General features: G+C 36.5%; 1 protein-coding gene across 1 annotated transcript; it reads right to left on the reverse strand.

The window, feature by feature from the left end:
- Positions 1-6,447: 6,447 nt before the first annotated feature.
- LOC113352660 lies at positions 6,448-7,209 on the reverse strand. The gene has a single exon (XM_026596457.1). The coding sequence runs from the start codon at positions 7,207-7,209 to the stop codon at positions 6,448-6,450; it is 762 nt and encodes a 253-aa protein (XP_026452242.1).
- Positions 7,210-15,081: the final 7,872 nt, after the last annotated feature.

Genomic DNA, 15,081 nt, shown 5'->3' on the forward strand with positions numbered 1-15,081 from the left:
AGTTTCATTCACAAAATAAAACAATAAATTATAATTTTTTATTAAAACTTTAAAAAATTATTTTTTTATTAATCGTTTTCCAACAATCCCCCACATGAATGAAAACTCAATAAAACATGAAAACACATATAGATGTTGGTAAATCAACATCCCAACCTCACGATCCAAACAAACTGATCGTGCAAGTGTTGAAATCATACTAGTCATTTCTACGTCCTCTCCCTCACACAAAAGTGTGTTGACCCCAGGGTCATACTATGGATTGCATAAATCATAATAGTATTGAGAGCTTTCATCTTTAGTTCTCACATGGTGAGATTATAGGTATCTTTCACCAAAGTGACAAAGCATGAACTAGTGAACCCTTAGTGACCTTTAGGTCCTAAGTTCCAGTAATACCAAAACCATCAAAACGAAAATCACATAAAAAACGCAGGAAATACCATTTTAGGCAGAGGTCTCCATGAGGTCTTGAACCTTTGCTTAGTGAGATATTACCGGAATTACTTGCTAGAGACAGTGAACTATGTCTTGAACTGCTAGCATTTGATGTAATTCGTGATAACAACCACGGGTGATATCTCCAAGATTTCTTCCAAGCTCGTGCCGTTTTGTCCAATTTGGCCCTGGACATATCCTGTTTCTCAGAATGCTCTAGAGAATCAAAGCTCATATTCTCATAGGAAGCGTCCAACTTCCTCATTCAGATAGGTGAGTTTCCATAAAGAGTGTTACTGCTACACCCCACTTCAATCTTAAATTGAAACTATAGAACTCATTAAGACTTCTTAAAAGTCATCCTTCACATGCAGTCACACTATCACGTCTACACCATAGGGAAGAGACAGAGAATAAAATTCTCTGATAGTGTTTATCTTTACCCACCACAAATTAGTTGTCTCATTCGAAACCTTGATCTTGGGATCTCCAGTCAGCAAGGTTGAGTATCCTTCGTGGCAAGTTTAATTTATGAGCTTAAGCCCCATCCCCTTCGATGTGTTTCTAAAAATCTCTTTGGATGAACCTTTCGTCAAAGGTTGCGCGATATTCTCCTTGGACTTCATCCAATCAATGGAAATAACGCCAATTGAGATTAGTTATTTTTATCTTTAGATATTATAGCTTGGCTAACACAGTATATAGATATAGCTGGCACAAGCCTATGCCAGAGAGGAATGTCTTCTAAAAAACATCTTAGGCACTCGGCCCCCTCTCGTGCTTTATCTAACTCAATACTCTCAGATTCCATAATGAATTGAGCAATATATGTTTGTTTGTAAATCTTCCAAAAACAAACCCTGATGCTAGAGTGAAACATATCCACTCGTAGACTTAGACTCCTCTGAGTCAACTATCCAGTTTACATCACAAAGTCCCTCAAGGACAGCAAGATACCTTTGATAAATCAAATAAAAGGTAATAGAGTATTTTAGGTACCATAATACTCTACTTAGTGCATCTGAATGCTATTGCTCTGGACTATAATTATATCTACTTAACTTACTCATAATATAGGCAATGTCTGGACTCTTACAGTTCATTAAATTCATCAGACATCCTATAACTCTTGAGTATTCAAGTTAAGATATTACATTAACCTTTTTTCTTGAGTCTACAAGAATAATCGTACGGAGTACAAGAAGGCTTACAATCACACTGATTGTATCTCTTAAGCACAAATTCAAAATAATGAGAATGACTAAGACTACATATGTTAGATTATTTTCTAATCCTCATCCCTAAGATTACCTCAACATGGCCTAAGTCTTTCAAGTCAACGTTCTCATTCAGCGCATGTTTTTAGTGGAATTAATCACATCTATGTTTGTATCAAATATAAGCATATCATCAACATACAAGCATACAATCACACAGGCATCCTTAACAAGTTACTTGTAAATATACTTGTCAGATTCATTAACTTAAATCCACTACACATTATCACATGATCAAATTTTCTATGTCACTGTTTACGTGCTTATTTTATAAACCATACAAAATTTTGTTCAACTTACAAACTTTGTCATCATAACCTTTCGCTACAAAGTCCTCAGGTTGGTCTATGTAAATTTCTTTATCTAATTCACGATTTTAAAAAAGCTGTCTTAACATCCATCTGATGTATCTCTAATTTGTTTATGACAGCAATAACAATTAGCATCTCAACGTAAGTAAATCTCGTCACATGTGAATAAGAATCAAGGAAATATACACCTTCTTTTAGTTTATAGCCTTTAGCTACCAACTTAGCCTAATATTTTTCTACAGTTCCATATACCTAATGTTTCCTCTTAAAGAATCATTTACATCTCATGGTCTTACTCTCTGTAGGTAAACTATAAACCTCCCAAGTCAGGTTCCGACGGACTGAGTCCATTTCACTAAATGAAGCTTCTTACCAGAATGGGGTTTCAGTAGATATCAAGGATTCTTTACAAGTACGGGGCTTATACTAAGCTAGGCATGTTATGAAGTCGGCTTCATAAGAAGTCTCAAGTCTAATTTTTTTTTTTACTTCTCTTAGGCTCAACCGTAACTTCATCTTCCTTTAAGATAAGTTCTGACTATTTGAAAATAAATCTGGGGAACAACAACACATCTCTAATGAGGTACAGGTTTAAGAATAAACATGTTCAAAGAACTCAGCATCCCTAGATTATGTAATAGTATTCACAACAAAGTCAGAAAAATCACACCAAAAGTATGAAAAATCAGAACACACAACCAAAAATCTATATGTAGAAGTACACTCAACATACCTTATATGAAGACACAATCACCATTTTTGGTTTTTATCTAGTTCTTCTTGGAAGAGGAATGACAATCTTAGTCAAACACCCCCACACTTTGACATATTCATAAGAAGGTCATCAACCTTTCCATAAATCATATGGAGTTTCATCTGATCCTTAAGGGTACTATATTCAGGATATATACTAGTTAAGAGGACTTCTTCCTCCAACAAGACCACTGGTAATCCTGAACTAATCAACATGGTAATTATGATCTCCTTAAGGATACAATTAATATGTTCAAGGCTTCTAATTGGTTTTGAACTTCAAGTTTATACATCTTAAGGCTTTTAAGGCATCATCCTTATCCATAAGCAAGTATACAAGACAGTACCTCGTACAATCATCTACGGAAGTTATAAACCATCTTTTACCACAGTGATTTTAGGTTGAACTCATGTCATCTAGGCCTAACTGAATCAATTCTAAAGGCTTAGAATTACTCTGAACATTTGTGCTAAAAGGTTTTAAAGCAAATTTGATTCTTCATAGATTTCATTTTTGTGTTCAAAGTCCAAACTAAATTTGGGTACGCAGCCTATGCTATCCAGTTAAGCATTGACTTATAAGTTTACGGTTACAAGCTTACCACATAAAACAATCAATCACATAAAAAAAAGCACAAGAATCAACTATGTTCACATCATCAGTTTTTCCGTTAAGCTTATATAGACCCAAAGTCCTATAACTCTTGCTTAAAAAATAACTTCCTTGTTACACCAAGTTTTCCAGAAAAAATTAAGATCTTAAATCTTTTTCCATCTACAATAGAACAAGATACAAGATTCTTGCATATGCTTGGAACATGAAAACTTCATTCAATGTGAGAGTATTACAGATATGAGCTTCTGTTCGACCTTTTGCTTTTATGCAACCTCTATTGCAGATGAGTTACTCAAAAAGAGTTTCTCGACATCCCCTATCCTCTGATAGAAGGTGAACAGGTCTCTGTTTCAACAAACATTCTTGGTGGCTCCAGAGTCCACCTTCTGGTCTCTCACATTGGTTGTTAAAATAACTTACGACATCATGTCAATGAACTCGTTCTAATTTGTTTCAACTAAATTAGCATTAACTTTCTACTTATTAAGGTTTTATGTTGTCTACACTTTACTACCATATGGCCGGAATTTTACAAACATAACAATCACCCTTAATTAAAGTAACGCCGGATTCAGTTTTACGAAACATACCTTTCTTATGAAGACTACGGTTAGAGTTGTGTTTGATATTCCCGCCTTTGTCAGCTTTGGAAGACTTATGTTCATCCACATGCGCCTGGTAGCCATGTTCCTTTTCAATTTCATGTCACAATCTTCGTTTATTCTCTGACCACGGACACGGTAATTTCCCAATCACCTAATACACCACATCTCACAAACCTTAGTTCCGAAACGGAAGATAAAATATGAGTTTTGAAGATAAGATCTAGATTTACAAACTTCGTTTGAACCACCATATCAAAAAACTCATGATTACCCCATAAAAAATACTTTAGTTAACAACAAAAGTTTGCCCGTCAGAATTTTTCAGGAACATTTGTCTGTTTTGTAAAATATCAAAAAAATACGTTTACAACTCCAAAAATTCTGAAATTTTACGTGGGTAACTATCAGGATTTCTACTACGTTGTTTCAAAAGGGTTCATCGAAATCCCTTCTAGGTTAAGAGATAATGTCGAAACTCTACAGCTGACCAAAAAATTCGTTTTTGTTTTTCACTCCACAATTAACATCCATGAATCACAAACCAACCAACCATTTTTTTATTATTACACATACTAATGTCTTAAGATTGTTGGGTGCAATAATTAAAATAAAGAAAAAATCAAATAAGCAAAAGTTATTGATACTTATCTCATTTATAATGGAATTGATCGATTGACGAAACGAACGAGCTTCTCATATCTCCACAACAGCAACAAGGCAAAACTGTGGAAAAACAGAGTGAGTCACGTGTTCAAAACGTTGCCCTTAAGACATTAGCGCCCGGCTACACTCAAGGGTGATGCTATAGCCCTCACAGGACGGATATCTTCAGGATAAAATACCCTACTACACCTACTACTAGCATATGTAGTAGATGCTCAACTTGAGCTTGGCAACCCCGAAAAAACCGTTAAGGAAAATCACGAACTCTTAAGAAACGCTATAAAATATTTTCCCTTAGGGGTCCCTCTAAAATATAGAGCAACCCCTTTCCCATAGATTTTACAAAAGTAGTGAATTTCTTTATATAATTGACAAATACAATTTAAGAAGAAAAACTCCCCGATGTGGGACTAAAAGGTTTATATAGTTTCTTAAAACTACTAAAAATTGAAAACTCCACGATGTGGGACTAAAAAGTTTCATTCACAAAATAAAACAATAAATTATAATTTTTCATTAAAACTTTAAAAAAATATTTTTTTATTAATCGTTTTCCAACACAAAATACATCATCTTCTAACTAATCCATCAACGGAAATACTCTTTGTTAGAAACCCAAGGGATTGTTGATGGTTAAGTTAAGTCAACATATTGTTGCAATGCAGAAACGTGTTGAAATTGAACTTTCGATTAACGTTCATTTTACATGTTGTTGAAGATTGTAACTGTGTCATGATTGTACTAGTAAATCTACTGACATATGAAGCTCCCTCCATCCCTGGTTGTAACTCCTAATTAGTTTATTGAGTGTATATGTGATGTTTTTCAAAACAAACAAACAATATATTTATATAATTGTAGGATGTGGTTAATAGATGAAAGATAGGAAAAGTTGATTTTTTTTTCTTAAAATTGGAGAAAATCTCCGATTTTTGTTTCAAGAAATAAACTCATGTCTTTCGACTAATATCGTGGACAAATACGAGGAAATAGTTATTTCAACCATACGAGCTTGGCTTTATTGGTCCACAAATATCTGTGTGAACCAACTGCAGCGGTTTTGTGTCTCTTGAAAATGTTTCCTTAGGAAAACGTTTTCTGAAATTTTTCTCAAGTAAACATTCTTCGCAAAATTGATCCGGGGGTCTATGTCTAACCATATTTTGTTTGGACGGTAATTTTAATCCTCCAAAATTGAGGTGTCCAAACCTAAGATTGACGAGTCTTTCACACCAGCAGTTAGACATCTTGCGACGTCATTTTGAATGTTCATATGGAACATCCTATTTCCCGTCATTGGCACTTTGGAAATTAGTTTTCCTCTCTTATCTCTTATGAAAAGACTAACATTCTCTATATTCATCGTATAGCCTTTTTCTAAGAGTTGTCTTAAACTTAATATATTCATTTTTATGTTAGGGACATAGTAAAGATTAGAAATAATTTGGTGATGTCCGTTTTTTAACCGAATCAATTTTTCCAAGACCACTCACCGGAGTTTTCGCTCCATTTCCTAACATCACGTTACCGGAAAAAACTGATTCATCAAGCTCCACGAACTTCTCCTTCGTGCCGCACATATGGTTGCTTTCTCCCGTATCAAGCACCCATGTATAATTTTCATTATGGTCACCTCCTTTACACGCCACCAACAAGGTCTGTTCTTCTTGATTTTCTTTACTAGCGTAGTTTGCTTTCTCCTCGACATTAATTGAAGAAGATCGACAGTCCGAAGCATAATGACCACGCTTATGACAATTATAGCACTCAACCTGAGATTTTTCTTACCTTGGCCTATTATTGTTGTGCCATGAATTTTTTCCTCTGCCACGACCTCTTGTGAAGCTTGACTTCTGGCCCCTCTGATCATCGTTATTCTGCTTGCCTCTTCCTCTTCCGCCGTAGTAGGCGCGTCCTCTTCCTCTAGCATTACTATTAGAGATTTCTCCTTTGTCTTTCAAAGTGAGCTTCGCTTGTAGAACTTGTTTTACTGCTCCCTCATTGCTTCTCTTTCTTATTATTTCTTCATGGGCTTGTAACGATCCCATGAGCTCATCTACGGTCATGGATTCGACGTCTTTGGACTCCTCAATTGCGACGACTATATAATCAAATTTTGGAACGAGTGACCGCAATATTTTTTCGATCACACGACTATCACTCATGACCTCACCATTTCTTCTTAGTTGATTAACGACAACTAAAACTCTTGAAAAATAATATGATATTAATTCAGACTCTTTCATGGAGAGAGATTCAAACTCACCTCTTAGAGTTTGCAATTGCACCTTCTTCACTTTATCCACGCCTTTGTAGGAATTTTTCAAAATATCCAATGCTTGTTTTGCAATAGAGGCTCTTGATATATTCTCAAAGGACGACTCATCCATGCGTTGATAAATAAGGAAAAGAGCTCTTTTATCTCTCTTTCTCGAAATATGTAGCATATCTTTTTCATTTTGTGGTAGTGCCGCTTCATCTTCCAATTCGACATAACCTTTTTCTATTATCTCCCATGCATCTTGCGAGCCTAATAACACGTTCATTTGAATGCTCCAATTTTCATAATTATCTTTGGTGAGTTTAGGAATTTGGAAGAACACTGATTTTAGGCATACTGAAATCTTTCTAGGCATACTGAATAAAGATAAAAAAAGGTTGTGAAATAACAAAATCAGATATCCCCTTAACCCAATTTTTTTTAATGGCAAATCTACCCTTTACGTATTAGTGTTAGTAATCTGGATTAGTGATTAAATATTTTGTTTAGCGATTAAGATAATTTTCAGAATTATAAAGTTTTGGTTAAGAAGGAGAGAAAGAGAAGGAGAAAGTGAGTGGATTTTAATTCTTGATTCAATGGAGGATGAGGAGGGTCATAATTCATATAAAAAACCTAGGAAATACATATCAACTACAACAATGATTCTCAAATGGCTGATTTCTTAGATTATGAGAATGATTTTACACAAACTCAAACTCAAGCTCAAACTCAAACACAAACTCAAGATAATGATTTTTGTGAGCCAAATCCAGATGATGAGTACATATATGAGGAACCCAATGCTTCTAATACACATGTACACTTCTATCTTATGCTCAATCTCACTTCTATAGATCGAAATTATCAAAAGTTTGGATTTTTGCTTCATGGTTCGGCGAACTAGGTAGAGGTTCGGCTCACATCTATGAGCCAAATAAACCAAATGATGAACGGTTCGGCTCACTGAATATGTTTACAGCATGCGCTGAACCTATAATTTTCAATTCCAACCCTTTTGCTAGACACTAGTTCGGCTTATATGAAAGTTAATTTTTGGGTTAAAATAATTACTGGTTCGGCTTATATATTCAAAATCGTATGAATCGAACATGAATTTGTTAATTTTTGGGTTAAAATATTGTTATTTGTTCGGCATATATTGAGAATATCGTATAAGCCGAAAGCTCTAAATGTTCAAGGTTCGGCACATAATATGATTATCTTATGAGCCAAACATGAATTTGTTAATTTTTGGGTTAAAATATTGTTCGTGGTTCGGCACATATTGAGAATATCGTATAAGCCGAAACCTGTAAATGTTCATGGTTCGGAACATAATATGATTATCGAATGAGCCGAACATTGCTATTATATTCCTTTTCTAGTATTTAACCTTGTGATATTCTTTGTAGATCGTGCTTGGAGGACCTGTACCCATGGAAAATCAACCTGATCTAGACATAATTCACGAGGATACCAAGGATCACTTCCAAAATGATTTGGTACGTAAGAACTTTTTGTTTACCTTAATGTTTTCGGAATATTCCAAAGTCTTTCTTACAAATTATTTGTTTTGGAAAGAACGTAGAGATGGAAAACTAAACCCGAAGTTCTTGATTGGGTTGACGAACACGCGATGAAGGTAAATTGTGTACTAGTTAAAGGACAACAAAGCCGAGGGGATCAGTTTGAAATGATTTTTTAGCGTAGTGTAACCAGCGCTACCAAGGTTAAAAAGGGTATCGTATATGTTGGAAAGACCGGGAGAAAGAATAGGACGAAGACGAAGAAAAAAAATTGCCCTTTAAAGATCGTTTTCAACCTCAAGAATAAGTCCTTGAACAGAGAAGATCAATATTGGATAATGAATAAAGATATGGATTGTCGTCATAACCACCCACGTCCCAAAGACCGTCATGGACATGCGAAAGTAGCGCGACTCAAACCCGATGAGATGTTAGAAGTGGATAAAATGACACGAGCATGTTTGCCACCGTCTAGGATTCTTAGCAAATTGAAAGCGGACAACAAGAATAACAATTCGACTATGCAAACTATCTACAATGCAAGATAAAAGATTAGAAGACTCAATTTGCAAGGTAGGATGGTGATGCAACAAGTAATGTGGTTAGGGGTGAAGAATAACTACGCTTGCCAAAAGAAGTTGGATGACTTCGGTCAAGTCACACATCTTTTCCTTGCCCACCCGGAATGCGTCCAATTGGCTCTATGCTTCCCACAAGTTATTATATTGGATTGCACGTACAAGACTAATAAATATGAGATGTCGTTGATGAACATTGTGGGGCATACTTCGACAAAGGCACCGTTCACCGTGGCTTTTTGTTTCTTGAAAAACGAGAAGAAAGAGAGTTATGTTTGGGGGTTAGAACAATTGAAGTTAATCTTCCGGGAGGGTGCTCTTCCTAAAGTGTTCGTTTCCGATCAAGATTCATCGTTGATGTATGCTATTAAGAAGGTATTTCCGGATGCTTTCAACTTTCTTTGCACGTTTCATATATGGTGCAATGTGAGGAAAAAATGACAACCGATAATTCAACCACTTAAGTTGAAAGAATTAGAGAATATTGCTAAACTACCGTTGGAGACACGAGTAAAGAAAAAGAAGGAATTCTTGAAAGCATATGAAAATAATGAAATGTTGTGTGCTTCTTTCCAAGGAGAATGGGAATCTTTGGTATGGTCAATCACCGAGGATGTCTACGAAGAAAATTTTAAAATGCTTATTGAGCATTGGAAGACCGACTACCCCGATATCATTACTTACTTGGTCAAAGATGTGTTGGAACCTAATAAAGAAAGGTTTGTGTGTTGTTTCACAAATCGTCACAAAGACTTCGACAAACAAGCCACAAGTATGGTAGAGTCGGCTCATTATCGGTTGAAGAAGAACCTTTTTGGATGTGTTAACACCTTTTTCACGGTTTTTGATGCAATTGTTGAATGTTTCAAAAGCGATGTTGTGAGAATTAAAGTCGCGTTCGAGCATAACCTTATGTGAAAATAGTATAAAGTGAAGTCATTCTTACCATTATCTTGAAAGCGTTGACTACGTCTTCGGAAGTAGACTTGTTGGTGATCTTGATTGCCTTCGCCTTCCCCTTATCAGCTACCTTTTAAATTTTCTTATTGATAATGAAGGGATGAGAAATTTGGTTATACCAATCCATATAGCCCGGATCCTCTTCACATGGATCATCAAGTAAAGGTATTAACTTGGACGCATCTAATGTGTGATCTTCTAAGTTATTCCAAAACTCAAGGTTGGGGTCTGGATCATACTTTGGTTCCCAAGATGGAGTGGTGCTTTTAGTTCCAGTACCACTCTTTGGTAACAACCTGAATTTCTCATCAAACAAAGGAACCTTTTGGATGCATCCTAATTGACGGAGTACTCGCCGAGGATCGTATATAACATAACCACCGGGATAAAACAATGGCCCATGATACATACCTACCGGCATATCCTCATCTTCAACAACTACATCTTCTTCATCTTCCTTCTCATATGGTTGAAAAACGACATCATTAACACCCATTAGGTCCAACGTCTCTCTCAAACTTTCCACCAACTTTTTTTTGTTCCTTTTCTTCGAGTCCTCATACGCGTATCGTACTGCAGTTGGCTATGTATCAACATAATCGACATCCTTCTCAAATACTTTGGCCAAGTTCAAAATTGGGAAATGGTCATATATCCACACCTACATCCAAAGAACAAAATTCAAAAATCAAAGGAATTGAAGTGATATAAACAATTTTTACTTGGAAACATCAAAGTAAGAATAAAGTTTGCAAACTCAGAGAACTGTTCGGCTTATATGGATCAAGTATTATAAGCCGAACCGAATAAATAATAAGTTCGGCTTATACGATTTTATGGTTATAAGCCGAACCATCCTCTGAACTCCCAAAAGTTACCTGGAGCAAAGTGAAGTTTCCTCCGATGTTTGTACTTGTCAACCTAGACACGGTGCCAAGTTGGTCCAGCAGGTAAGCGAGCGTAGTCGTTCCCCAAGCATACTTGTTACAAGTTTCAAGACTCTTTACCAATTGGAGATAATTAGCATTTATCTTGTTTCTGGTAAGGTCGGGAAAGATGTCTCTACCAACAGTATAAAGCAAGTAGGAAGTTCCGGTTTGCTTCACTTTGACGGGATCCATTACCAACAAACCTTTCTTTACTCTCTCCTTTGTGTTCTCAAATTCCTTTTTCAAGTTAGTCAGCTTGATCTTCTTATTATTCTTATTTCTTCCATTGGGAGTGCATACAGAATCGACATCTTTAACGGATCGACAAAACTCCAATTCAGTTTTGTAATTACCGCAACCAAGACTTTCCCGATACAAATTGTAGAGATCATCCCAACTCATGTCATAAAAATCAGCATCCACACTTCTATCCTTTGCTTTAAGGCATGTAATCTTACTAGCCTCATCAAGAGTGATTGCCATCTCTCCAAAAGGTAATTGAAATGTGTAAGTTTCTGGACAGAATCTCTCGGTAAAGGCAGAGGCCGACACACTATCATATTCCTTATGCCCATAATTGATGGCAGGCCATAAAGCATTGGCTTGTACATAAGCAATCACCTCAGGAACCTCATCATCAAGACTCCATTCCGCTTCCCTCTGGTGTCTCAATACTCGGACTGCACGGTTGTGATCAGGAGTCTCATATATTCTCTTCTCCCAATATTCGGCATAACCAATCAACACATTTCCTCCATCTTCCGGAAGACCATGAGGCAAACCATCTGATCGAGGTGTAATTACGTCATATTCATCAGGAATGTGTAAACCAGTGATCCGTCGATCATCATTGTCCTTCTCTTTCTCGGGTTCTGCCACCTTCTTACCTTTCTTGTCTTTCTTGGGTTTTCCTTGGGGTTGTGTTTCTTGATGAACTTCTTGATTATCATCAACTTCTTCATCTTCAGCTATTCCTTCTTCTTGTTTTTCAATTCTTACTGGTTCATCTTCTTCTTCTAAAATTCCTCCTCTACCTCTCACTCCCAATTTTTTCTTACCTCCTCCTCTAGGATCGGGAGTTTTAGAAGTAGAAGGTGTTACCTCTATCTTCTTCCTATTTGTAGATGCATTGGTCCCGACACAAGTATGAAAGTTATAAGACTAATTAGAACAACAAAGGGATTTGGAATGCCAAATACTTGTAAGAAAATAAGAAGGTTTGGCTTATCCGAAATAGCACATATACGCCGAACTATGTCTTAACATTTTGCTTACGTTACAAAGAGAGTAGTTCGGCTCATAAGTACCAAAGACTTATAAGACGATTCTACATATTCGGCTCACAACCAAAACTATCGAATAAGCCGAACCTATAATTATGAATTGAAACTTGTAGTCGGCGCAACATGATATCATATAAATAAGCTGATCCTTTACACTTATAAAATTTATGAATTTTAACAATGATATTCGGCTCAATCCTAATACTATCGAATAATCCGAATCTAGAATTATGATTCAAACATATATTCGGCGCAAATTGGTATCATACAAATAAGCCGATCCTACACATGCAGAATTCATGAAATTCAAACAACACTAATCGGCGCAAAAGTAATACTACCATATAAGCCGATCCTAAACACATGCAAAATTTCTGAAATTCAAAAACATTTGTTCGGCGCGAAACTAATACAACCATATAAGCCGATCCTATAGACATGCAAAATTTATAGAATTCACACAACACAAATTCGGCTCAAATTTAACACCATCGAATAAGCCGATCCTAAAAATTAGGCTACGCGTCATTAAGTTCGGCTCAAAACTAATATGCATTGTAAGCCGAGCCGTTTATATGCACTTTCAGGGTTCAGTTTCAAGAACAGCTCAGTGCACATCTAAGGGTTTTTTTACGCCGAACTAAACCCTGTAACCGCCGCACAAACATGTTTTTGACGAATTAAATCTGTCATACCAATCTAAAACATCAAATACAAGATGGGTTTGTAGAACTAACCTTCTTATTCTCATTTCCGGAGTTGGTTCTTCTTCAATCTCTTCTTCCGGTTGATTTTGAGTTTGTTCTTCACTCTCTAAATCTTCTTCTTCTTCTTCTTCAATAGGTTGTTCAATGGATCGATTAGAACGAGATATACTGGCTTACGACAACCCATTATATAGATGAGTTTAATCGTCGACTAAATTTTCACGACGATTAAATTTCGGTGATGATACGATGAAAAAAAAGAAGAAGAAGAGGTGCGGTTGTGGAGGAGGAAGAAGAAGAAGGGGTTGAATGAAACTGATTTTAGGTTTATTGATTATAGGTTTTTGTATTAGGGTTAGGGATAGATTAGTAATTTAAAAGATTTTAGGGGATATAGGTAATTGAACTACCCATAGGGTACCCCTTATAAGGTCACCCAAGTTAGAATTATTGCTTTGTATGCCTAGAAAGATTTGGTATGCCCAAAATCAGGGTTCATTTGAAAGAGAAACATCTCAGTAGCCATAGGATCTGCGACTCTGATACCACTTTGTTGGAAATGATTTTGGGGTTAATGGCGAATGGATTTTGAAAATGGTTTATGGGAAACAAAATTTTATCACTCTCAAACTTGGTTGTACACGGACTTTACTTCTCTTACAAAGACTCGCTTAGCCACTTGACTTTTCTCACTCTTCCTCACCTTACCACTCGGATTTCTTTTCACTTGGTTGCACTACCTCCCTGTTTATAGGTGATATAACCGACCTAAGAACTCTCTAGATTTCTCTAGAGAAATATCTATCCCGACCGACTACGGAACGTCCGAGATATTTCTAGATAGTTTAGACTCTAAGAGCAACCACAGTCATCGACCAAAACAAAAAATTTGGACCAGAAATCAACCACAGCGGAACGGAGTAAAGATTAAATATCAGATTAAAACCAAAAACCAAACCATATTTGGTCTTTAGTTTGGTTTTGGTGGAGCGTCATTTAAAATTACGTCTGACACCGTGCGTAGATATAATTTACGTTTGAGGTGTGGCATAAGTATAAAGTGCGCCTGATCGTGGGGCGAAGATTATATATTTACGCTTGAATAAAAAAAATTAAACAAACATAACGTGGGCCGGGAGTTTAAAGTGAGCCTGATTTGGGCGAACATTAAAGTTGCGCTCGACCAAATTTTACTCGTGTACCATAGTGTTGCACCACGGAATAAACCAATTTTCTTTAACTTTTTTTGGTTTTGCTTTTTAGTTATACTCGCTCCACTGCAGTTGTTCTAAGCTTTCGTACATTCATGAACAGTCTAGTAAGCCTGGGCCCTAACTGAAGACTCTAGATGGGCTAGAGTACCGTGGACTAATTTACAACAGACTAGTTAGGTCCAGATAATTCTAGACATTTCTAATTTTAATTATTCAAGTTTAACTCATAACATAGACTAGTAGTAGAAGGTTTCTTTTATTTATGACCCACCCTTAAACGAAGTTACGTACTTTCACTTATTCATTTATTTTACATCAAAAATAAGTACATGAATTCTTCCCGATCCATTTAATTAGCTCCTTTCGGCGGCTTTATTTATAGCTAAATGTAGAATAGAGGCAGATGACCATAAGTAATTGTAGCTCTTATTTAGTATATCTTCTCTTATGACAGTCTTCAAGTCTTTCGTCTCAAAGATTGTTTTGAAGAATTGTAGGTGATCACCTGCCCAAGATACAGCCTCTATGGCTGCAATTGTTTCTGCTTTTCTCCTGGAGCTGATTCTGATGCCGAGTCCTTTGCAGAATCACCATGTCCATATTCTGAAACCTGAAATGGCCACCAAGGATAGCCATACCTACCCCCATAAACTGGTACAACGTTTGATGGTGTGGATACAGACGTGGGTGGTGGTAGTTCCACAGGTACAATTGTAGGTGGTGGTAGTTCCACCGGTACAGCTGTAGATGGTGCGCGTGCGGACATAGGTGGTGGTAGTTCTTGCGACGATGTATTATTACCATTGTCAACGTTGTCCGGGCCATTGTCATATATGGTTCCATCGGCACCGTTAATCACATTATAACTTGTAGTGCCGGAAGCACTAGCTTCGAGACTCCTGGCAGCGACACCACCTAGGCTGATGAGACTCTTAGGATAGGAAGTACTATCCATAAA

This window comes from Papaver somniferum, chromosome 2 (genome assembly GCF_003573695.1).
Source record: "Papaver somniferum cultivar HN1 chromosome 2, ASM357369v1, whole genome shotgun sequence".
In the NCBI taxonomy this organism is placed as follows: Eukaryota; Viridiplantae; Streptophyta; class Magnoliopsida; order Ranunculales; family Papaveraceae; genus Papaver; species Papaver somniferum.

Coding starts and splice junctions, on each gene's coding strand:
- LOC113352660 (XM_026596457.1), bottom strand. CDS start 7,209: ATGAACGTGTTATTAGGCTCGCAAGATGCATGGGAGATAATAGAAAAA.